General features: G+C 36.6%; 1 protein-coding gene across 1 annotated transcript in view; it reads right to left on the reverse strand.

Annotated features, from left to right (window-relative positions):
* The window catches only part of TRPC3 (transient receptor potential cation channel subfamily C member 3), a gene marked incomplete at its 5' end in the record, with an annotated part of 50,067 nt that extends 30,399 nt beyond the window's left edge, over positions 1–19,668 (reverse strand). Inside the window, 2 exons of the mRNA XM_083366986.1 lie at positions 5,016–5,790; positions 19,385–19,668. Coding sequence (XP_083223112.1) covers positions 5,016–5,790; positions 19,385–19,668 — 1,059 coding nt within the window. The remainder of the gene's footprint in view (positions 1–5,015; positions 5,791–19,384) is intronic.
* Between the last annotated feature and the right edge of the window lie 6,489 nt (positions 19,669–26,157).

Consider the following 26,157-nt stretch of genomic DNA (forward strand, 5'->3'; position numbering starts at 1 on the left):
GTACAACATATATTACCATAGATTCTATACATACCTTGCAATGTTGCACAATAGGAGCCTAGTATCAACTCTCAATCAAGCAATTACATAAAGCAAGGATCTTTGTAAAATGGCTAATGCATTTTAAAATTACTTTGGAAATAATATACTAAGAGGGCTCACCTACGAGGCCTATAGAAATTTAGAGTTGATTGGTTAAATTGCTATCAGCGGTGACAATTTATTTCTAACTGTTTCGTTGTTATCATGTTCCTATAGCAATGGATCTAGAAACTGAGACCAACCACTTCTGCTTCACTTGGAAAACGGTTTGGAAGCAGCTTCAAAGGGCCTGCCACTGAGTTGGATCTGCTCTAACTAAAATGTATAACAGGTCAACAAAAAGCCATTGCATCAGACTTAGGCATTTTATGGCACACAGGAAAGCTATATTCATGCTAGCAAGAGAAAGAGAACACAGGAAGAAAATGTTAATGCTCTACATGTCTGTTTTTTGTTTTTTCCAGCAAAAGGCTTCAACTCAGCCAAAGCCTTATTTTATTTATTTAATTTGTATCATTTGTATAGCTATCTCACACAAGGGGATCGGGGCCACTTACAAGATTGAAAACAAATCTTCTATGTTGGTTAGCATCTGAGGTATATGAAATTGCTATTGCTTTAAAGTCATTGTAGTTGTTTTTTTTTAAAAGCCTGGCTAAGCACAATATAGGGTGAGAAAGGAATGATAAAAGCCAATTAAAATGTACAGTTAATTAGTATAAGAGTATGAAGCAAATTAAATTCTCCCCATCCCTAATTGATTCTGCTTCTTAATCAGCGTTCTCTCAGCAATTGCTCTTTTCTGTAGCTCTCATAAATTTAAGATCTAATAATCACAAGAAATACCCTAATGGACAGCTACTGCCATGCTTGATTTTTGTGGAGTAAGAACAACTTGCAAGTTACTACAGTATATCAACAAAAGATCAAAACTTACTATGGTTTTGTAAATATAATTAGCTGCACTCAGTTGAAAATTTCCTGGATTCAAATTATGACATTTCTATATCACACTCTGTGGACAAACGATTACTGCATTCATATATCAATCTAAGCATTATTTTTAAACTATGGATTGTTCATTCAGCTAAAATAGTTGGATATATTATCCATTTATGTCAAGCCATATTATGCCTTGTTTGAACCTATTTTTTAAACTTTCTTCCCAATATGAAATGAGAAATACTTCTTCTAAAAATATTTTGTTGAGTTTCATTTCAAATATTATCCATTTTTGTTTCTTCAGGTAAAGAAAACCTGCTTTATTTGAATTGCAATACAAGAACATGGGTTTGTAACATGGGTTTGGCAAATCATGCCAAACAAATCTTATCTCATTTTTTGACAAAGTGACTAAATTAATAGACAAGTGAAATGCTGTGGACCTAGTACACTTGGATTTCAATAAGCCATTTGACAAAGAAGACCACAACCCATTTCTTGGTAAGCTATAAAAATGTGGGATAGACAACATCACGACCAGTTGGATTTGTAACTGGCTGACAAACCACACTCAACATGTAGCCCTTAATGGAGCTACATCCACATGGAGAGAAGTGTGCAGTGGGGTACACCAAGATTCTGTCTTAGGCCAAGTACCCTTCAACATGTTCATAAATGAATTAAATGATGGAATAAAGGGGAACTCATCAAATTTGCAGACAATACCAAGCTGGCAGGAATAGCCAACATCCCAGAAGATAGACTCAAGATCTGGAAGGATCTCAACAAAGTTGGACATTGGGCCCAACAAAATGAAATGCAATGGGGAGAAAAATAAGGTTTTACACTGAGGCAAGAAAAACCAAATGCATAGGTATAGAATAGGTGATGCTTTTTTGTGTGGCTGCAGCATACTGTTGGCTCAATAGCAGCAACTGCAAGAGGGATCTAGGACTGCTAATGGACAACCACTTACAATATGAGGTGTGCTGCAGCTGCAAAAAAGCCAATTAATTAATAATGGATAGAATCAAGATTACATAAAGTGTTAGTACCACTTCATAACGCCTTGGGAGGACCATTCTTGGAATACTGCATCCAGTTTTGGTCGCCACGATATAAAAAAGATGTTGATGCTCTAGAAAGAGTGCAGAGAAGAGCAACAAAGATGATTAGGGGCCTGGAGGTTAAAACATAAAGAATGGTTACAGGAATTGGGTATGTCTAGTCTAGTCTAATAAAAAGAAAGAGGTGACATGATAGCAGTGTTCCAATATTTGAGGGGCTGCCACAAAGAAGAGGAGATCAACCTATTTTCCAAAGCCCCTGAAGGCAGGGCAAGAAGCAATAGATGGAAACTAATCAAGGAGAGAAGCAACCTAGAACTAAGGAGAAATTTCCTGACAGTTAGAACAATTAATCAGTGGAATGGCTTGCCTCCAGAAGTTGTGAGTGCTGGACAACCATTTGTCTGAAATGATATAGGGTCTCCTGCTTGAACAGGGGGTTGGGCAAGAAGACCTCCAGCATCCCTTTCAACTCTGTTAAGAACTTAATGTCAGAAAACTTTGTTCTAGGTGTTACTGTCACTGATACAATCACTGTCAGGAGGAGTATCAAAATTTAACATGGTGGCAACAACCATTCAATCATAGCTATGTCTCTTTTTCACATGCAGCACAATGAACATACAGAAGGGCAAAGCTTCAGTTTTCGAGTTTTTGACCCGCTTTCTCAACTAGGGTTGAGGTCTTTAGGTTTCAGTTTTTTATCACTTCATTACAAAACTATTTTTGTAAATTCTAACTATTGTCAGATTTTTACAGTATTCTAGACAGATAAATTATCTTACAGGAAAGGGAGTTCCAAATTACATACATACAATAATGGATCACCTTAGCACAATATATGTAAGAAAATCTGCAAAGCAGCTATAAACTGAGAACACTTCACTCGCCATATTGCAGAAAGGTCATTGTTATATGCCTATTGCTCTATGAGATTATAATGTAAATCAAACACAAACTTTTAAAATGAAATGATTAAACATCAAACTATTTAATCTGAATATAATGGCAGTCATACAAAACATCAGATTTGCAAATAGGTCAGATTTTAATTTCACAGCAGTTGCTCTACATAATAAATATCATTGAAGCTGAACTGAATTGCATAATATGACTGGAGTCTGATTTATTCATTTCTATGTTTTAAGGCAGGCTGATAAACATACAGTGACCACCAACTTTTGCTCCTGCATTGTCCCACAAATACATACTCAAACACAAATCAACATGTATTTTCTTCACAGTTCTCTAGACTTGGAACAGTTTCACACATTAATGTGTTTTCTGCCTCCTCATAATAATTTAAGGGAAAGTTAATTTAAAAAGTGTAATCTAACAGTGACCCTGAAGGACCCTACTGAAATGTTTGTTACAGTTGGAAAGATGTGTCATTTGTATAACTAATTTTGTTTACAATCTGTCTCTTCTGACCCATTTCTTTTTTTTCAGTAAATGAAGATTTTTCAGGTTTTTTTTTCAGAATTCTAATTTTATATATTAGTTGATATGGAATCTGAACAAACACTCACAAAAAAGGAGCCAAATAAACAAAGAAAGAAATCCAGAAAAAATAGTATAATCATTATAATTGTGATGTTAAAATATGTAAACACGGGGAGGAAGTGAACAGAACAATTATACACATTTTAATAGAATCATGGAATTTTAACACATTTCTATCATACAGTGACCGTAATATTATTTAGATGGGGAAATGATAAAGGCATTGAAAATTCACATGATACAAACCATAATGTTCAAAATTTGTGAATGGACATAAGAAAAATCATTTATTTTTGTTAGATTTGTATAATAGAGCTCAACACAAGTAACAAAGCAGACTGAGGAGGAATTTTTAATTTGGGGTTCTTTTTAATTGACTACAGGGTTAATTTAATATTTTTTAATTTGGTTCTTAATTTTTGTATTTTGGATTTTTTAATTTCCTGTAAACCGCCCTGAGTCCTCAGGGAATAGGGCGGTATATAAATATAACTAAATAAATAAAATAAATAAATAAATAAATTTCCTCTTATTTTCCTTACAATAACCACATTGCAATGTAGATTGGGATGGCCTAAAGTCACCCAGGGACTTTAACGTCTACGTCTATCTGAATCTGGGACTCTTTTGTACCCAAGTCCATACTTTAATCTTTAGTCATTTAGGACCTAAAATTTGGATACTCGTTTGGTTTTCATAGAGCTCATTTTTCATTATTTTATTTGGTACCTACCAAGCCAAGTACCACATTATTTTCATTTGAAGCAAAGCTATTTTTCAAAGGAAGGTAACATAACAGCAACACAAGCAGGATTAGATAAGGCTTGAGTCTTGGATGTATGGCAACTGCCAGGGTCTGTACTCTTCCTCATTTTAGTTTTTCAAAAAATGACTGCAACTAGCATGCTAAAAAGCAAATACCAAATCCACCTTTCCAGATTAAAAAATAATGGTTTTTCCCAGTGCTTTTTTTGTAAAAGAAAAAGGTGCCGGAACTCACATATGTCATACAACCTGCCTTGCCTACCCTACAAGGTTCCATCCAAAAAAGGTGCCGGAACTCCGTTCTGAGCGTTCTATGAGAAAAAAAGCCCTGGTTTTTCCCTTGCATGTACCTCTAAGTGTATTCATAGAAAATTAAAATGATCGGGGGCTTCAGTCCATTGTTTGATTTAGAAACCTGGCCATTTACCAGGACAACAAAAAGTCTTGTGCAAGCACCCTAGAATAGAATTTAGGAATCAGTAAGAAGCAATCATCCCAGCTTAAAGTTTGGCAAATGGAGAGCTGTTTAATTCAATAAGCCCAGCATAGCCTTCATTTTATACGAGGTTCTCAAAATTCCAGATGTGCCCATTGACCCAAAAAAGAGTAAGGGCCTTCAGATAAAATGCAGAAAAATAATGTAAAGTCAGAATAGTGTAAAGTAAGAAAAGAGAAAGTATGAAATAAGAGACTTACCTTGAATTCTTTTTCAATATTAGCCAGTTTGGCAAGCTCATTGCTAAGTTCTAGAGCAGTGAGGACTGGATCTTCACTAGACAAGGATAGATAGGCTGGACTGGCCAACCCTTTGTATGCATTTATTCTTGATCTAGAATGACTAAAGGAATCAATCTTCTGTTTCTCAGTGCAATCATTGCACTTACAGAAATAATCATGGGGCCTCTCTATTCTTGCCCCTTTTATTAGCAGCATGTGTACCACCTCATACTTCTGACAATGAGCAGCTAAAATGATGGGTGTGATGTCTGGGGAGAAGCGGGTGCCATCTTCATCATAAGAATAAAAGTCATCATCTTGGAGCTCCTGCTCACAGGGGCTCAGAGTTAGCCGCTTGCTAGCTGCAAATCCAGGATGATTCAAGATTGCTTCCACAATCCGGATATATCCTTTGCTGATTGCAAGCAACAGTGCATCTCCAATCCGTGCCAGATTCTCCTTCTTTAACAAAAGTTCTGTCACTTCAAGATGTTCATTGCCTACAGCAAGCTGCAAGGCATTTTGGCCCATATAGTCAACACAGTTCACATTTAATGTTTTTGACTCTTCCAACATTTTGCGCACCACAGGAATGTTCCCATATTCTGCAGCATCCAGAAAACGCTCTTCCTCAGCTGTGAGGCTTGTGCCCTTGTCATTAAACATAAAAGCTGGACCTCTGATGGCCTGTCGTCTTCCTTTTTCTCTCATCATAGTCACTCGTCTCAAAGAAGGACTTTCATCAATGAACCTACTGAGCAAAAACAGTCATTATGGGAATTTTTCATTGCAGTTTCTCTACAGAATCTAAACCAGCTTTCCCCCCAAACGAGCTCCTTTACCCAATAATCTACTGTTCACGCTTTATTTTAACAGTTGGTCCCCTCTAAATAATATTGCATTGTAATGGTAAAGTAGTCTAATTACTTTAAGACCCTGTGTAAATAAAAAATCCACCAGGAATAATTGTCCAAAAGATCTATTTAGAAAGACAAGAATATTCACATGTAGGATATTTGTAAGTGTAATTATAGATATCACTCTCTCCCATTAGCGTATTGTATTTTCTCAAACAAGATTAAACTAGATATGATATTTAAGAAAAGGATAAAGTTTTGTCCGCAATTGTTTTTACTGGGCATTATTATTGATACTACTGTTGTGGACACTAAGTTGATGTTGAATTTAATTACGGCAGCAAGACTTTTAGTAGGGCAATATTGGAAGAAGGAAGAACTGCCGACTATAGAAGAATGGACTTTAAAAGTTTCCAACCTGGCGGAAATGGCAAAGATTTCAGCGTACTTGAAAGACCATTCGCAACAGAGATATATTGTGGAGTGGAAAAAATGGATTGATTATATCCAGAATAAATATGGGACTAAAAAGTTTCATCTAGCATTTGAATAAGTATTGATGTGATATTTATATTGCTTGTAGTTATTTTATAAGAGTTAAAGTGCGATAGATTTAATAGTTTATTGTTGTTTGCATAAGGTAGATTATGATTGTTTGTATTTTTATACCTTGTATTCAGCTCTGGGAAGTCAGGGAGAGGGGAGGGGGAAGGGAGGGAGGTGTTGGGGAGGGTTGGGGAGGGGGTTGGGGGGTTGGGAGGGGTTTTGTTTTGTTATAAAAAATGTACTGTAAAACTTTTCAATTAAAAAAAAGATTAAACTAGATATTTCTGGAAATCAGTGGTATTATATCCACTATGGTGGTCATAATTAGTTTGTCTATCAAAGACAACATAGTTGTATAATCCTGTCAATTAGTTTTAACATTTAGATTCCATAGTATTTTATTATCTGTGTTTATAGTTAATAGTGAATTATTTCATGTGCTTCTATTGATTTTAGAAAATATCTAGGCTTTTTGAATTTGTACTTTGTAATATATATTAGTTGCATAAAATACTGGTTAGTGACTGAATTACAGTTTGAAAGAAAAATTTTACAAAATGATGTATCATTGGCATTTGACCACAGATAGAAAATATTTAAGACACAAATATTAATGAAACCTGAAGCTTTTCTTTTAGGTATTATGGACAAACCAATTGAAAAACAGTTTGGGACGCTATTTCTTTGCATGGTGACTACTGCAAGGAACGTATATGCTAAACATTGGAAAGAAAGGGAAGTTGACTATTGAATAATGGATTTTAAAACTGACTGATTTAGCAGAGAAGGCAAAACTAACTGCCTTGATTAGAGACAACAGATTAGGCAACTTTTAAGAGACTGGAAGCCATCTGAAGATTAGTGTAATGTAACCTGTTTAGTGTAGTGTAACCTGTTCACTGAGGTTTTTTTCTTTTACATATATATTGTGATTAGATATTGGGTCAATTTGATTATTAGACAGATTTCCACATCTGTGATATTTGTTTATTTAATATAGAATTTTGCTAAATATAGATGGGAAAGTTTATAACTATTTGTAGGCCTGTTACATAAGGGGAGAAGAACATATTAGGTTTTTTATTTATTTTTTAGCATCCAGAAATGGTAGATTTCTTAAGTTTAATATTATTTGACATTTGACATTTTTTTCTTTTCTTTTTTTGTACACAAGATTTTTTTCCTTTTTGTTCATGTTAGATGTTCATTTTTCTGTTTTTCTGTTTTGTATGTTATTTTTGTTGATAAAAGACAATAAATATGTTTTTAAAATGTTGGTTAGTGACCATAATAAAGTTAAAGATTTTTAAAAAGGAAAAAGATAAACCTAATTTACAGTAATAGCATTCACTATACCTTTCCATATCTTTTTATCTTCTTACTCCTTACTTCTACCGTGTCCACATAATACTTAATAATAATTGGCATTTTAAAAAAAAGATTGATCAGATCCATCCTACCACTCTATATTTTCCCTTGAAAGCCAACCTATTTTAGTCCAAATCACACCAACTAGGAAATAAATTCAAATTCAAGATACTATTTCCTGTATCAGAGTTGCTTTATCGATGAGATGAGCAGCATATAAATTTAAGAAATAAAATTTATAGAGAAAAGGTATTACAATGGTTTGCACCATAATTCCAAGCCAAATTAATTTGATATATTTCTTTTTATTTATTTTTTATTTTATATATTTACATTTTATATAAATAAATACATTTTATTTATTTTATTATGCTGCAATGATAATTGTACCACGCTGCAGTCCCAAAACCTTGTTGAGTGAGCAAAGCTTGCCAAGTCATCTGAAATTTCATTTAACTTTCCAACTGAATTTTTTAAAGAAAGTAACAAATTGCATCTTTCTAAGGCATTTCTCTCCTTTTGAAGTGAAAACATGAAAGTACAATTCTCAAACGGTCATGCATCATCAAACAAAAATAACAGATTACAAAGCAGGACATTCAGTTTTCATACTGCTATAATCAAAAGATTCTCAAAGTATATAAGATAAGAAAGGCATCCTGGATATTGAGAAGTTCCCTGAGGATGGACTCCAGCACGAGTCCAAAAGCTTGGATGAACAAACTTCTTATCCTGGTGACCAGCTCAGATTGGATCTTGCAGTATATAAGATACTTCAGTTTAAAGAACCCGTGGCAAATAACATTTAAAATGTCTAGGTTAAAAGCAAATAATAAGAACAAAAAACATCTTTACACATTAAATTCCAATCAATCATGAAAGGGCTTTCTCTTTAGTCAATTAACTTCAGAACCTCTGGAACAAATCTAGCTTCACTATCTTCCAGAAGGTCAGGAAAGTTCCACCTCATGGGGTGAAATGATACCTTAGCAGAGGATGACCGCTTAGCCTTAGTCCTCATCAAATCACAGAAGTGATGGCCCACCAGCAATTTCTCTTATCATATTTTGCCATGGACAGAATGATTTACAGTAAAAGTATTTCTATTTACCCCAATTTAAAATGTAGTAGAAATCATCACAAAAGGCACAAAAAGATGTGATAGCAATCAGGCTGTTTCAAGTGTGGAAAAGCTGTTTATCAGAAAAAAATATATTTAATTTACTCTCTGACAGATAATACTGCAGGATGCTTGCTTCCTGAGTAGTAAATCTGTTGGGTATTCCTTCTGTTCTTATGGATTGTTTTTGTCATTGCTATTATTCAGACTCAGTTTTAAACTGACTGGAGTAAACTCTTCTTTTTAATGACTTCCAGTAGAAAGAGACTTACATTTAAATCGCACATGTATATCCTTACTGAAAGTTTAATAAAATTAACTTATGGAAACAGGAAGTGTAACTCTGTTGGAAGTAAATGGCAATTATCCAGTATCATTACTTTTTTATGATGGTGTGAAATTTTATGTATCAAGCCAGGAGCACTTCTACTTTGTAGTCATGTATCTTTCTGCATGGTTCCTTAAACAAGCATTACTGCACATCAAAGGTGGAAAACATCTTCCACCTTGGGAAGCGCTGAAAAATACGAAGACTAGAAAGGGCCGGAATTTTAGTCCCCTCTGAGCTAATATTTCTGCTTGAGTTTTCATCCATTCTGACACATTGTGGTGTGTTCACCCACATTGGCTTTCTTGAAAACTTTGTAATTTGGAAATTTGCCACTAGATTTTTGGCAGCACAATATCCAGGGGAATTGAGGCCAAAAAAATTAGAGAAGAACTACAGCAACTATGTACTGCTTATTCCAGATGTACTATGGGCTGCTTATTCCAGATGTACTTTTTTATATACCCTCAAGTTTATTTCACTGCTTCCTTCATTCTAACAAATGTTGACTGGCTAAAGGAATGTAAATTTTAAAATTAAATAATATGATCATAATATTTTACTTTTTATAAAAGAACCATCCACACATCAATCTAACTTAAGGTGCAAAATTACACAGCATAAAAGAAATATTATACAGTACTAAATGTGTAAATGTTTACATATATGGACTTTTTATAAAAGTACATTATTATTTAAAATGATAAATATATATTTCTGCTCTGTTTTAAAGGCTAACTAATACAATTTTATCATTTAACCATATAACTGCAATCCTGAAACCAGTTATTACTGTTAAATAACTGCCAAACATATTTAAAAGCACATTAATGCTACATTAATTAAATTGCTCTCAATTGTTGCAGCTAAAACATTAAAGCAGGTTTATGCAACTTGGTGTCTTCCAGATATGTTGGATTATAATCTCTACCATGAGGAATGATTGATTCTACTGACTGGATATTGAAATCCCATATTTCCTGTGGGTACTGGACTAGGAAATGCCTTCAACCACCCTTTTAAAAATCTACTTTGACATAATACTCTTATCTTATTGAATATAACTGTGAGATATTACTTTTAAATTAAATTAAATAACCCTTAAATTGATAGTAAAAATTAAGTCATTATATATAATTTGCCTCTGACTACCCATCACTGATAAAGAAAGGCTTGTGAAAACTATTGCCCTCAAAGTCTTCTTGTTGTTCACTATGGGGCATGATGTTGGATGAAACTGCTTTTGATATGACTCAGATTTATTCCTTTTTTATCATTATACCAACTATCAGATCCAATAAAGGTGTATCAGTTCTCCATCTGGTTACTTCTCAAAGAAAACCTGGTAATTTTCTATAAGAGCAAATGATAAAAAAGTGTGGCAGATCCTGCAAAGCCTTTAAATACATGGTTTGATAGTAAATGGAATTCTAGAAATAAGTTAAAGTTCTCATCATTTTAGGATGATTAATCACTTATAAGAAACCTTCAACTTTTGAGCTTAGTTTGGCTAAAAAAATTGGAGCTTTTAAATAAATTAGCAATATTAGTCTAATGCTAGCAATGGAAATAAATATTTTTGGGATTTGAGCCAGTTTTAGGATTTCCTAAAGTGGAGAGAATACAAGATGGATTGTAGAATTCTTTTTTTTACCAGGAACGTTCTATGCAATACCAAATCATTAGAATCCAACATCGCTATGATTGCTCTTTTACATTTGGATGAGTATCACCATAAACACAATCACCAGGAATATAATCACCATTTAATTGGTACTGCTTTTAGCATTATGCTTTGCCATACCAGCTTCATTAGTATGTGGTACATGCTTCTAAGCACATGAGCTGCAATCTAAGAAGCTTCCAAATTCCAGCCATCAATATCTCAAGCCTTTAGAATGCAAGACTAAATTAATTTGGAATAGTGCCACGTTCTTGTTACCTTAGGTGTTTGTGGAATTCAGAGTATCATAATTATGGACATTTTTATATGTTTGAAAATTTAAAATTTAAAAAGCTTCTCGATTTACCAATGACTCCAATTGCTGAGCTCACCTGTGGAACTACTGCACTATCAATTAACAATGATTAGAAAAAAGAAATCAAAGAAATTTGCTACTGTCACTTGTGTTCTCCAACCCTTGATTGCGGTTTCTGTATATTTGCCTGGTAACCTGTTAAACAAAAATCCTTCTAAAAGAACATGGGGAGATGTTGAGAGACGGCGAATGGTAAAAAATTCAAATGAAAAACCCTGGATGTAATAGCTCCGTTATAATGTAGTAGCAAATACACATTCAAAAGCCTTTTATAGCTGAAGTGGAAAGAGAAGAAAAGAAGAATGAAAAGAAAACAGCAGTTATAAACTACTCATGGCAAATACCAAGATAGGGGAATTTCCATGAACAAATCTAAACTTCTATGAAAAGGGGGAGAGAAAATTTATTGTAAATGCTGTTTAATTCAAAGATAAAAATTTAAAGCTATGTACAGGTACAGAAAGGCAGGAGAATGCTGTCCAGAGTCATGCTTTTTTTTTGGGGGGGGGGCATCCAAATACGATAGATAAATAAAAGAAAAATAAATCCCTTCAAAAAAAAGCCTATTGTCCGATGGGCTGCAAAGGTATGGCAATGCAATAATTCCAGAAATAATGATATCTCAAACAAAAACGCTGCTTTTTATCATTTGGGAATATGCTGAGAAGGAAAAATGCAATGATCGTGAAAAGGTTTTAAGTTGTGTAAATTGTTAGTAGGGAGGGGCATGTGGCTTTGTATGGAAAGAGATTAATAGAACACTTCTAAAATGCAGTTCTGGAAGAAAACATTTGTAAGAAACAGAGTTGCTGATTCTTTAAGGGACCATTCATATAATAATGTAAAATAGTAAAGATAACATACAAATCTACTAAATATTTGACTCTAACTTATTCCTGAGGACATACAGGAATATTCCTGAGGTTTGAAGTATACAATGGTACACATCAGATTATGAAACAAACTTCTAACTGGTATTCAGCCAGAATCCCAATATCTCTGATATCTCACTAGTTCAGCACATCCTATTACACTGATTGAGAAGCAAAGATAGCATCACATCTGTTGGTACAGCAGAACTTATCAGAATGAGACAGATTTCAGAAAATACATTCCAATAAACAGCCTTCAAGAAACTGAAATACAAAATACAAGCCTGAAATTAGTATTTGGATGGGATTTCACCAGGATTCCTCAGAATTAAAGACTAGACTCTAACACAGGGACAGGAGGATGAAGAGAAGAAAAAATGGGGACAATGTACAATTACTTTTATACTGTCACCAAGAAAACCATATATGTACATGTCATTAGGACTTGACTGTACTTGAAACAAACTTGACTATTAGTCCTCTTTCACATATAAATCATATTAGAAAATCAAATTATTTCATTATTTCATTATTTTATTGAAATTACAGTACACACAATGTAAACTATAAAATTTAGTTTTTCTAATTACTTTTAAATACTATAACAATGGATGATAGTACACCTATCATGGTTCAGAACATTTAAAGCAATTCAAATGCCAGCTGCACTACTAAACAATTGATTTTCTCTTAGAATATAACTACTGTATATGGAGTTAGAAAAGAATAGCTTGTCCATGATCCTACAGCCGTTCAAGATTTTAATCTGAAACTTTCCAATTGACGGTAGTACTTAGAAGTGCTACATTGCAATAACACCTAATTATTTAGGTTACATATTCATTTTCTAATATTGCCATAGAAGAAATGATTATAACATAGCACCTCTTAACATAAAAAAATCAGTGTTATAGAAAAGCGGAACATCAGTATATGGATGCAAGATCTCAGAAGAGAAACTGACCTAGTTGATCTGATTTATTTGGTTCCTATAGCTGGGAATTGTGCTTCATAGGATAGAATCCAGCACACAACTTCACTGCCTCTTAGAAGTAATTGCTATGCATAACTGCAATCACTTTGGCAAATTACAAAGAGTGTCTGTCAGCTCACACTGTGGCCCATAAATTATGAAACCTCTCTACAGAGACAAATTGCAGGTAGCCCTAGTCACCCTGTCAACAAAAGTGTGTATAGTCAAGGCTATGGTCTTCCCAGTTGCAATGTATGGCAGTGAAAGTTGGACCATAAAAAGGCTGAGCGCCAAAGAATTGAAGCCTTTGAACTCTGGTGCTGGAGAAGACTCCTGCGAGTCCCTTTGACTGCAAGGCGATCAAACCGGTCAGTCCTAGAGGAGTCAACCCTGACTGCTCTTTAGAAGGCCAGATCCTGAAGTTGAAACTCAAATACTTTGGCCACCTAATGAGAAGGAAGGACTCACTGGAGAAGAGCCTAATGCTGGGAAAGGTTGAGGGCAAGAGAAGAATGGGACGACAGAGAATGAGGTGGCTGGATGGAGTCACTGAAGCAATAGGTGTGAGCCTAAATTGACTCCAGAAGATGGTAGAGGACAGGAAGGCCTGGAGGAACGTTGTCCATAGGGTCGCGATGGGTCGGATACGACTTCACAGCTAACAACAACAACAACCTTGACTTACAACAGTTCATTTAGTGACTGGACTGAAAAAAGTGTCTTATTATTCTTTATCACATTTACCACCATTGCACCATCCTCCTGGTGATATGATCAAAATTTGGATGCTTGAAACTGGTTCATATTTAACATGGCTGCAGTGTCCTGGGTCATGTGATCCCTTTGTGACCTTTTGACAAGCAAAGTCAATGGGGAAACTAGATTCACTTAACAACCGTGTTACTAACTTAACAACTGCAGTGATACCTTTAAAACTGTGGGAACATTGTAAAATGGGGCAAAAGTCACTTAAAAATTTTCTCACTTAGCAACAGAAATTTTGGGCTCAATTGTGGTTGTAAGTCAAGGACTCCCTGTATATAGTCTATTTTACACTAAAATAAACCATTATCTCTAGAGATAAATGTTGCAGACATGAATAGCAATAGAAATCTGACTGTCTTGCTACACAAGACTCTTTTAAACTAAAACACTATACCCTATACATATAAAACACCTCCTCATATAAGAATAAAGCTTCAGAAATCCCAGCTAATCATTCAATATGCTGGTTAGGAACTGTAGCTTTTGTCATTTGTCAAAGGTACATTATTTTTATTTGAATTGCTATCATGTTCTGTAAAAAATGACTCCTTACTAAAATGCTCTTTAAAATGACAATATAGAAAAGATCAGAAGTCAATTTTAAAAATCTCAGGCACAACGGTGAAATAATCTAGAAACTACTTCCTTCCTATGCTAGTATCACCTTAAATATTACATGTTTTCATGTACAAATGCCAGAATCTCATACAATATTTCATTTATTCCGTCTTTCTACACATTAGGGGTTGTTGTTGTTGTTTTAAAAAAAATCAGCTTCAATTGCAGTTGTCCTCAGCCCCTGCTCATTGATGTCATCCTGATTTGTGAGCATGGCAGGCTTTATAGGCAGTCACGGCTTTTTCTCAGGTAGTTTTGCTATTGTTCTCTTTTAGCCAATAAGGAAAGCACCCACTAATAACATCAGTGAAGAAGTAGTGGGATGGATCTGATTTCAGGACATCACTGGAATTCTCAAGGCTGTTCTATCTGCATCTCCTCCCATAATTGAACAGCTCCCAGTTTAAAATACTGTAGTTTCCAGCGTATAAGACTACTTTTTAACCCATGAAAATCTTCTCAAAAGTCAGGGGTCGTCTTATACGCCCAGTCATCTTATACACCTGAAAATACGGTAATGTGAAGGAAGCAAAGATACAGAAAGGCAATATAAGAGAAGTAGCTCCAGAGAGGACAGAAGCACACACTGCTGGGATTCAGATAATTAGCTGGGGTGAGAAGAATTAGCCAAAAATGACTAACTCCTGACCAATCAGTCGTCTTCTTCAGGGAAAGGAAATAACTGAAGCTGACAAACACAGGGAAAGAAGCAAATAAGTACAAAACTTGAGAAAGGTGGGGATGTTAAAACTTACATTTCAGAGCAGTGTAAAATGGAATAACTCTCTCTCTCTCACACACACACACACACACACACACACAACTTCAAACAGAAATAGCAAATCTTTGGGGAACTTGAACAAGAGTTGATGTCAAAAGCGGCAAGGTGAATATAAAAGGAAGACAAGAAATGAAGTGCTAATAAATAGGACAAATGCTGTGAGAGGGAAATAATTGTGATTGGGGGGGGGGTAATGCCCTCACTTCCAAGCACTCTCAAAATAGGCCTCCAATCTCACCTTCAACATGCAGCTACCTTATCTCCATAATGCAAAGTATTACATATTTTACAAACCTTGCACCGTTAGTGGGATTGTGTTAGCTTCGCAGAAAAGGTAATACTTCCAAAATGCTACACTATGAGAACTTAAGTCTGGGATAAATATTGTATGTCCCAAAGGGAAGATCAGTGTCTTTGATATACAACAGTAAGACTGAAGTAGTGGCAAGGTTTTTTACTACTCCTGAGTTTGACAATATCAATGCAAAGATTAGATAGATAGATTGATATATATACTGTATATATGCATGCATATTCATATACATACATTATATGTAATCCTCAACATGACCACAATTGAGCCCAAAATTTCTATTGTTAAGTGAGACCTTTGTTAAGTTGTCTTTTGCTCCATTTTATGACTGTTCTTGCCATAGCTGTTAACTGAATCACTGTAGTTGTTAAGTTAGTAGCACGGTTCTTAAAAAGGTGGTTGCATGATCCCAGGACACTTCAACCATCATAAATATGAACCAGTTGCAAAGCATCTGAATTTTGGTCACATGACCATGGGGATGTTGCAAAGGTCACAAGTGTGAAAAATGGTCATAGTTGCCATTGTAACCTGAACAATCACTAAATGAACTGTTACAAGTCAAGGAACACACACACACACACACACACATACACACACTGTAGTTAAAATCTTTCTAATTAAAAGTTACAATCATAGGTACATTATCTTACTGTAATTTATTTCATCATTGCTGATTAATTTTTCTTGCCATATAGACATACAAGGCAAGCTGAAGGAAAGGTAATTTTGTAACCAGAAGCATAGCAAAATGATTATTACACCAATTGAAGAGCCTGAACTGACACAGTAACTGGAGTTTCTTTCTTGGTAGCTATTCTGGTGGCTGGAGAAAAACACCCCTGACTCATCTGTTCCTATTAAATAAATGTTCTCATTGTCAATTAAATGTATTCAGCAGAATATTAGAAACGAATTAATGTCTCACAATTCCTTAAAGTAAATTTGGAGAAAGGTTTTACAAATCCTTCTCACTTGGACACTTCATATATATATATATATTTACAATTATATTATGTGGAGAACCAGTGTGGTGTAAAGGTTCTAGTTCTGCCTTAGGCATGAAAAACTGGCTGGGTGTCTTTGAGCTAGTCACACTCTCTCAGCCCTACTCATCTCACAGGGTTGTTATTGTGGAGAAAATAGGAGAGAGAAGTATGAGGAATGTTTGCCACCTTGAGTTGCTTATAAATAAAGGTAGAATAAAATAAATAATCAATTTAAAGTGGTTATTAATATAATTTATTTTTAACAAATAAAAGGAAGATTTGGAAAAAAAATTGTAAACAGGACAGCTACCAAATTCTAATAAATCTTATCGAAACTGCTTGCAATGTTCTCAAGAATGAGTTGTTTTTATAAAAAAAAAGCACATGGAAATGGACTGGAAGGAGCATTGGGTTGCTTTGGGCATCCTTTGCCAACCTTGTACTCTCAGATGGTGCTAATTGCAATTCTCAGGATTTGTAGCTGGGAATTTGGGGAACTAAAAATTTGGAAGCTACAGTGTGGAAGTTCCTACACTGGAGAAAAGTGGTTTTGCAAACTCCTGACCAAGATGCTGCAGAATCATCTATATTCCACTGCAACAAGCTAGCAAAACTACTTCCCAACATTGTTTGAATTACGTTCTTATGTCTTCTATTCATAGTATAGAGTCAGGCTGAACAGAGAAGGTAACTAACACAAATGTATTCTGAGATGTTTGGGAACTATCTGTGATTACTCAGTCCCAGAAAAAATGTCTATTTTCAACGATTGTGGAACTTTCTTTTATTATTGTTCATGCTTCAATAAGCCTAAACTCTGTTCCATTAGGTTTCCTGTGGCTCTTACAACTTCCCTCCCCCCCCTGCACAAACCCAGAAAAATCCACAAAGGAGAAAAAGTTAAATTTCACAATGTCATTTGACTGGCATATCCAGGAAATACTCTGACTGGTATATCTAAGCCAGCAACATTGTATCTTATAACAAATTGCAACTTTATGATTCTATTCTAAGATCTGTACCTTCCATGCTTGACTTCTCAGCTGCCTTTTCCATTGTTTTCCTACAGCTGTTTATTTGGATATATCCTGATACAATGATAGAATTAGCAGCTTATATAAAAGCGCATTATGGTAGTTTTATGGTTTAGTTTGATACCATCCAATTATGATCCATGATTAAAATAAATATGGCTATGTATGACATGTGAAAAGAAGTGTTTGAGTGATTTAAATCATATGACCTTTTTACCCAGAAACTGTGAAGGGACAGTACTGATCTTTGTATATAGAGCCCTGCTTAGTCCAACCTGACATTCCAAATCAGTAGACTAGAATGGGGGTCCCCAAGCCACGGTCCATGGACCAGTACCAGCTCGTGGCGTGCCAGCAACCGGTCCACACAAACAAGCAAAACCCATCCTTGGGATGCAGGCAGCACACAAAACCACACACTCTCCAGTCTGCGGAAAACCTTTCTCCACAGAACCATCCCTGGTGCCCAACAGGCTGGGGACTTCTGGACTAGGATGTGTGAGTATGTGTGCTAAATTATAATTCCTTAACCAATAGTCCCCAACCTGTGGCATGCCAGCAAACAAGCAAAAACCCATCCTTGGGATGCAGGCAGCACACAAAACCACACACTCTCCAGTCTGCGGAAAACCTTTCTCCACAGAATCAGTCCCTGGTGCCTAACAGGCTGGGGACTTCTGGACTAGGATGTGTGAGTATGTGTGCTAAATTATAATTCCTTAACCAATAGTCCCCACCCCTTTTAATTTCAAATATTTATATCCTACAGTTTATATTTTAAAAACAAATATTTCACCATTTCTAGTTGGCTACTTTGTAAGTCACTGCACGACTGAAACTGGGGCAATCAGATATATTGAAATTTGTTGGTGACAGACCTATCTGATATTTCCATTGTTACTGATTTCCCCCCCCCCCCCCACTTCCTTGCATCAAGACACTGAGAATACTACTTCTGTTAGAATCTAAATTTTGAAAGTTCTCTCAAAGATTCTCAGTCACACATATTTGAGGGAGGGGGAATCAATTATATTGTGCATAGCCTTTGTTTGTTAGGACTGCCTCTTTAAAAAAAAACAGTCATTCCATGAGAGAGAAAAATCCTACAACTGTAAAAAAAAATCATGCAAGGATCCTTAGTCTAAAGCAGGGGTGTTCAAACTTGGCCCTTTTATGACTTGTGGACTTCAGCTCCCAGAATTCCTCAGCCAGCTTTGCTGGCTGAGGAATTCTGGGAGTTGAAGTCCACAAGTCATAAAAGGGCCAAGTTTGAAGACCCCTGGTCTAACGGGGCAACCTCAGAACTTGTTAAAATAGGCAAGTCCAGTCCATCTGTGCAGGAAAGAGAAGAGTCAAACTTGGAGATGCCAGAATTAAATTAGGAGAGTACAACAAAAAAAAAAGTACGGACGACCACAGAATAAAAAGTGGTATCAGTTCCCAATTCTTGAATTACCCCACACTCCTCCAACACAACTCCTCCACATTTCCCTCTCCCGTTAACCGCACAAGGAGCTTCGTCCCCTTGAAATATTTATCCCTCATATTTCTTCTTCCCTTGAAAGGCGTTCGACAGCTGCCCACACAACTCCTGGGAGCTGCCACGGCTGGTTCTTGGGCGGCCGCTCTGCCCCGTCGTCGTCCGATGCGACAAAGGGAAGCCCAGAGCCCGTTACGGGATCTCCCTCCCTCCGAGAAGAGGCGCGCTCTCACCCCCTTAGCCCAGGCAGACTTTAAAAGCTTACACATTGCCCACCACCGGCAGGGGCGGGTAGGAGCCGGACGTTTCTCGCTGGGTTTTCACTGCCTGGTGCTGGGGAGGCTCCAGCCCGCCATTGACCCCCCTCCACCCTCGACGTGCTCGGGGTTGCTGTGAGAGCGGCGGCAACGGGGACTCTTCTTCAGAGGCGCCTTCCTCCTCTTCCTCTTCCTCCTCCTCCTCCTCCTCCTCCTCCTCGTCGCCCTGCTGCTGCTGCTGGGTGAAGGTCACGCTTTCCCGCTCCTTAATTTTTTTGCCCGTGCCGGACATGCCGCGGCGGCGCTTCGGCTTCAGCTCGGGAAGCGCCGGCCGCCCCTCCGCTCAGTTGCTGGTAGGTGCTGAGGGGCAAAAGAGAAGCAAAAGGCGGCGCCGCCGCCGCCGGCGAGCGAGCAGCCAGCCAGCCAGCCGCTGGAGAAGCTGCAAATGTTTCCTCCCGGTCGCTTTCGACTCCGGGAGCGCCGCGAATCTGAGAGGGAAGCCTAACAAGAGTCCGACCAAGGGCAGAGAAAGCCCGGGAACTGGAAAGGCAGAAACGAGGCTCCGCGGTTACCGCCGCGCCTTTTCACCGCCTCGTGCTGGGGCTGAGCCTGAGGGACGGAAGGCGCCGGAGGGCGTCCGCCATCTGAAGGTAACAGTCCGTCAGCGGTCAGAAGACAGGGGGGGGGGAGGCAGGACTCCTTCGTCCCTCCCGATCAGCAAGCAACATCCGCACCAAGGCGAGGAAGGGCGACGCCGGGCAGTTAGAGAACCGGCGGCAGGCGTTGCTAGAAAAAGAAATTCCGGCCGCGCTGCAACTTGGCCGCTGCGCGCAAAATGCTCTCCGAGCAGCCGGCTTCCAGAGCTCTAAGCCTTCAAGGCGCGCGTTTGCTAATGGAATCGGCTCACCCACGTGTACTACTTTTTAAAGAGGCGAGCATCCCTTCCAGTGTGAGACGTGATATCACCTGCCTGTCAGCGGTGCCCTTCCGCCTTTTCCCTCAGGCAAACAGGCCGGTCCCTGTGCAAATCGACAAATGCAGCTTCCATCCATCACGAGAAAAGAGCCCGTTCGGCATCTTCCCAGCTCCGCGGCCCTTTTTTTTTTTTTTTTTTGACTAACTGTCCTTGAATGAAGGAGGAACTTCACGCGTGTAAGAACCCATCGAGAATTTCAGTTCTGTCTCCTTTCTTTTTACTGCAGGCGGTGCAGGAAGCAGTTGTAAGATACTAGAGGACAAAACGAACCAGGCTTTGCATTTTGTCCTTGGGTACTGCTTACCTTGCTTCCTCTCGGGGGCTGGGGAGCACCGTCAGTGGGACTCCTTTATCTCGCCCATCATTTTCTGGATGTGCAGTGGGCAAAGCACAATTGTATCCTTCACTATGAGCTGCCAAATGCCTTGGGCCAGACATCTGTGCCGTGAATTAAAAAAAAAACAATAATGAAAAATGAACACTCCAATGAACTCCATATAGCACGCTGAACCTTTAGTCTAGCAGGCTGTGAAAATTCAGTTCATATGTTTTTTTAATGGTTCAGTGCATCATAAGAATCCAGAGATTTGGGTTCATTGAATCAACCACCCACCCTTCAGTTAATTGAGGATAACTATATCATATGAATACAGTCTATATATATTAAATAACCTTCCAATAGTTGTTACCTTAATGAATGGTCCATACAATGATGCATATTAAGTTTTACCATAACACTAGATTTTATTGCTCTATGATGTTACTGTTGTTTCCCAACTATTTATTTAAAAACCTACCAAGCTTGAAAGCTTCCAATCCATGCATTTGATGAAGTCTTCTTAGGTCCATTAAGTCTGTACTGTAATGATATGTTAGCCTTTAATGGGCCATTACTCTAATTATATCAAGTACAATTATTATAGTAATAAATATTATAAAGGTTTCAAGGATCAATTTAAATATGGTTCATTAAACGATCGATCGTTCTCAAATCTAGAGACCTAAAAGCTTCTTATAGCTCTTATATGCAGGCAATGTGAGATAGAACAAGCCATTTTAAACTGAAAATTACTAATTACAGATGAATAGTTTTCAATTTTATTTACAGTGGTTTAAAAAATATTTATGTATACATATAATTTATATGTGTATAATTAAATAAATCACAAGATATTATAAGTGCTTTATTTAATCAAGTTTATATTCATTAAATATATAAAATATGTAGTTTTTTTTCCTAACATAATGTATAAATTTGGTTTTCCCTGTAAACATTTCCTGGTCTTAATAAAACTACAAGTTTAATTGCATCATAATTAACACTTAAGTTAATTAGATAGAAATCACTCTTGATAGAGTTCTAATAATTTTTATTTGAAAATCTCATTATGCTGCATCACAAAGCTGTGAACAAAAATCTTTATAAATGTAAAATTAGCATTATGCTATCAAGCTTTATTCCCTTTATTGCTTTATTAAAATATGCTTGATTTTTATTAATTTTGATTTTTTAATAAATGTGAATCATGGCCTTGTTGAAATCTCTGCTGATATGTGTGTGTCTGTTTGTGCGTGCACGTGTGTGTGTGTGTGTGTGTGTGTGTGTGAATGAACACAGGACCTCTAATTAATATAACTGAAATGTATTCCTTCTTTCCTTGCAACAGATAAGATCTTCGCCATCTGCAGAAGGTATCCTATGATGTGATCAAGAGGGGACTTGGAGGCAGAGATCCAGTTCTCTCTGAGCAAAATGAAAAGGGCTGCCTTATATAATTTTTAATGAGTGAAGCACTTTAAAGAGGACACTCCTAAGACTAGAAAATACAGAGTCTTAAATTAACTAATTTCATTGCAGGAAGCATAACTAACAACAGCACTCCAAAAAAACAGTACATTTGACTGCTGTGACTACATTTTAGCTTCACTTGAATTGCAGAAGTTTTTGCAAAACACAAGACAATGTTCAAACTGAATTGTCATTGTCTGTACTCCTTTGCCATTCAGCTCCAGTCCTAAAGTGCCTTTCCCATTTAAACTCCGACTTATGAAAACCTCTGAAGTAAGGGTCACATTCGCCTGAAGGAGACAGCTCTGTCATGAAACATTATGCCCTAAGAACCTGTTTTTGCTGCAACAGGCTAACATGGCAGTCCCTCTGGAAATCATTTTCCCATAGGCAATTTTTTTCTCATTGACAACAGTTATTTTTAGTAAGTAATTACACAAAGAATCTTTGGGCATCAAGATTTAATTTCCTTCTTACACTGAGTTCAGAGTATTATACTTATTTCCAGGATACAGCAATTCTTTTTCTTCTTTTCTCAAACAAGTCCCCCAAAAGACTTTTGGTTTTTACTTAGAAAAGCCAAGGCTCCACTTCCTGAAATGGAAATGCATATGTTTTCTAAGGGGAAAAATAATGTGCATACAGTTACATAAATATTTGTAATATGAATGTGAATTAAGGCAAAGGAATAGGCTATTTGTTGACATGTGATGACCAACCTCAAAAATAATGTTAAAATATTTTCCTGGAAATATTTTAGGAATTAGTTCTTACAAATGTCCAGAATTTCAAAATTCAGAAGATCCAAAATAAAGTGATTCATGTAGTATATTCATAAATAATATAATTGGCATAATCAAATGTCAAATATAACAATGATTTGGTCTGCTTTCAGTTATTCTACAGCATATCCTTGACTATAGAATCTGGCTGCTATTAGTATCTGCTAGTCTATCTGTCATAGAATCATCGTTTCACTGGGAAAATAGTTTTATAGTAGTTAGCAGATCTTAAAATTAGGACTCAGTGCTCAGTTATTTTAAACTTTGACAGCATGATATATACATTGGTCTTACTCAGCCACCCAGAAAATGTCCTAAGAATAAATCAAGAAAAGTATTATGCAAGTCTCTGTAAAAGTTAGAAAAGAGAATGACTCAATAACTCAATACCACACTGTGAGATGTAGAAGGCAGAGGAAAGGGCCTTGAGGCACAAGAGGAAAAGATGCTGCCAATGTAATAGATAACAGAAACTTGAGTATGGGGCAGAAAAGTAATAAGTAAAGTTCTCAGACAAGTGTCTTCCAAGAGATTTGGATGGGAAACAACAGGTTTTGACTCAATCCTGGCAAAACTGAGTGGCTTTCAGTTTGGGGGCTACCTGGTTCTAGGAATTTAGTATCTTTGGTTGCATTTATCAGTGTACGTTGTGGGGGTCCTTTTGCATTCAGATTCCTGCTCAAAAGAGGAGGTGACATTTGTGCCTAGAAGGGCTTTTGTACAGTTTTGAGCTGTGCACCAGGAGTTATGGATCAGGAAGCATTACACTCACTCATTGCTCATAAAATCTATGTTTCCTGTATAGATCACTGCGATGTGGTCTAGATGTGGCTGCTTTTGAATAATATTCAGAAGCTTCAGTTGGTGCAAATGCAGCAGTGCAGACAGTTATGCTTATACTTAGATCTGTGCATACTATACCTCTGCTCTGTGAGCTGCATTGGTTACAAATTTGCTTTCAGATCCAATTCAAAGCATTGGTGATAACCTATGAAGCCCTGCATGGCATGCAGACAGTTTATTTGAGGACCGTCTCTCCTCAGTGACATCTATCCATCTGAAGGGTCCCAGGGGAAGCGCCCTTTTCTGCTGTGGCACTTGCCATGTGGAACGTCCTTTTGAGGTCAGGCTGACCCTGAAATTGGTGGCTTCTGGAAGGACTGAGCTTTCCTGGTGATTGTACTGTATGACTTTTAATTGTTTGTTAGAATTAGAGGAGCATAATCTGAGGTTCAAATGACACAGCTTTTTACAGTACGATAAAGTTAAAAGTTAAAGGAATTACAGGTTCATAAAAAGGGAATTAAAGTTAATGTGAATTTTAAATACCTTTATGTTACAGATGACATATTAAGAATATGGAAGCGATATAAACTCAGGCTGTGCCTGGAAATATCTTTATTGATTTCAACAGAAGAAACATTTTATAGAAAAGAAACAGTGGGCAAAACGCTTGATGTATGTGTAAAAAAGCTAGAAGATTTTGCGTGCAAATGCATGCGTTGATTCAGAGGATTGTTTGGAATAGATAGGATGTTATAGAAAGAGGAGAGTCACAGTGTAACTTTAGAGAAAGAAGTAAATCTACAATAGTATTTATAACTACTGTGAAGAAGATCAGAATTGATTTCTTTATTTTTTTTCTATTTTCTTGAATTTTTTTCCTTTTATTCTTTTTGCATTTCAGCGTTATCTTTTAACCTTTTCTCTTTTTTTCCTTTTTATTCCATTTAATTGTATTTTTTTACTTTTGTTTTAAAACTTTCGGTAAAATTATATTTAAAAAGATTGTGAGATATAAAATTGTGTTAGAAAGTCCAATATTTGTGATGCTTAAGAGGTACTTTCTTTAAGTCCAGCTTGATGCTTTCAAGAATCTGTTGCTTAAGATTTTCCATTAAGGCCTGCTCTTAATACTTGAGGACTAAGTTTTGAAAAGAATGTCCAGAATGTTGCTTGTTCTGGTGGCTAGAGTTACAATTTGGACTTCATAGCACAAAATTTATTTCAAGTCAATGAATGAAATGCGCTTGCCCAAAGCGCTTCTGATCTGTAGTTAATTCAGCGCTAGGTGTGTGTGGAATACCACATTAGGAATGCACTATGCAACTGCAGGTAAAAAACGTTACTCAGAGAAAATAAAATGGTTGGCTCAGCCATAAAACACTGAGATACAAAACTTTGGTAAAACTATTAAAAACTATAAAAAGATACTAGAAATGAAAACAGCTTTCAGAAGCTCTTTTCTTGCAGCACCCTTGCTAGAAGATAACATTCAAATAACACATTTAAAAAATAATCAATTCAAAGAACTTAGCCTTTGTTTATTGTCTTTGTAGTTCTTCCCTCCTTACTTCGCCATCCTTAACTCACTAAAACATTCTGCTGCAATATTCTATCCAACACCTGCTGCTATATCCAATCATTCTAATTTGCATATCTTTAAAAAGAGGGATCCACAATGCTTTTTAAACCACAGAATAGTTCTGGAAGCCTAGGACTGCAGGTTTGTTTGTTCCACGGTGCACCCTGGCTGTGTATACCATACACTTTAAAAAGAAAAGAGGGGTTGCACTCCTACCCACTTTTACATTTGCTTCTGCTGTCTCCAGTAATTGTAATAAACAATTTATGCTTCAGTGGAATTGTGCGTTCTCAAAGAAAGAAACTCCCTGGAGAAATTTTGTGAAAAGGATTCTCCTACACAACTGAAATGGTGCTCTTACGATTTGGGTTGAACTATTTTACATTTAGCAAAACTGAAACACTGGCTTAGTTGTGCTTTATAAAGGCATTATGTCAGTGCCTTGACCTCAATTTTAGAGCTCCTGTAAGGTGTTTTACACCTCTGAGTAGGAGAAGTGGTAGCCAGAGAAATCATCTGAGCCTTTAGTGAAAAGTGGGCGTTTGGTGTCTATGTAAGCAGAAACACAGAACCCAAATCTTTGAAACATGCACATTATGTACTCATTGGCACCGGTGTTTTCTTCTTTTCAGTTTATTGAAGCCAAAGGAAAGAGGGAGACATTTTAAATACTATTAATAATTATTCTACAAATTTGCCTATTTTAGCGATGAGTGGTTAATTTATATTAAGAAAAACAGATACATATTTATAAATATAATTTCCTAATATTTTTCCTATTTTTCAGCAAAATACAATCCAAAGAATTGTAATCAATAAATAAAAATCTAACACAAACATTTAAGGAATTTTACTGGTTTTATTTTTGC

This window comes from Vipera ursinii, assembly GCF_947247035.1.
Source record: "Vipera ursinii genome assembly, chromosome: 7".
Taxonomy (NCBI): Eukaryota; Metazoa; Chordata; class Lepidosauria; order Squamata; family Viperidae; genus Vipera; species Vipera ursinii.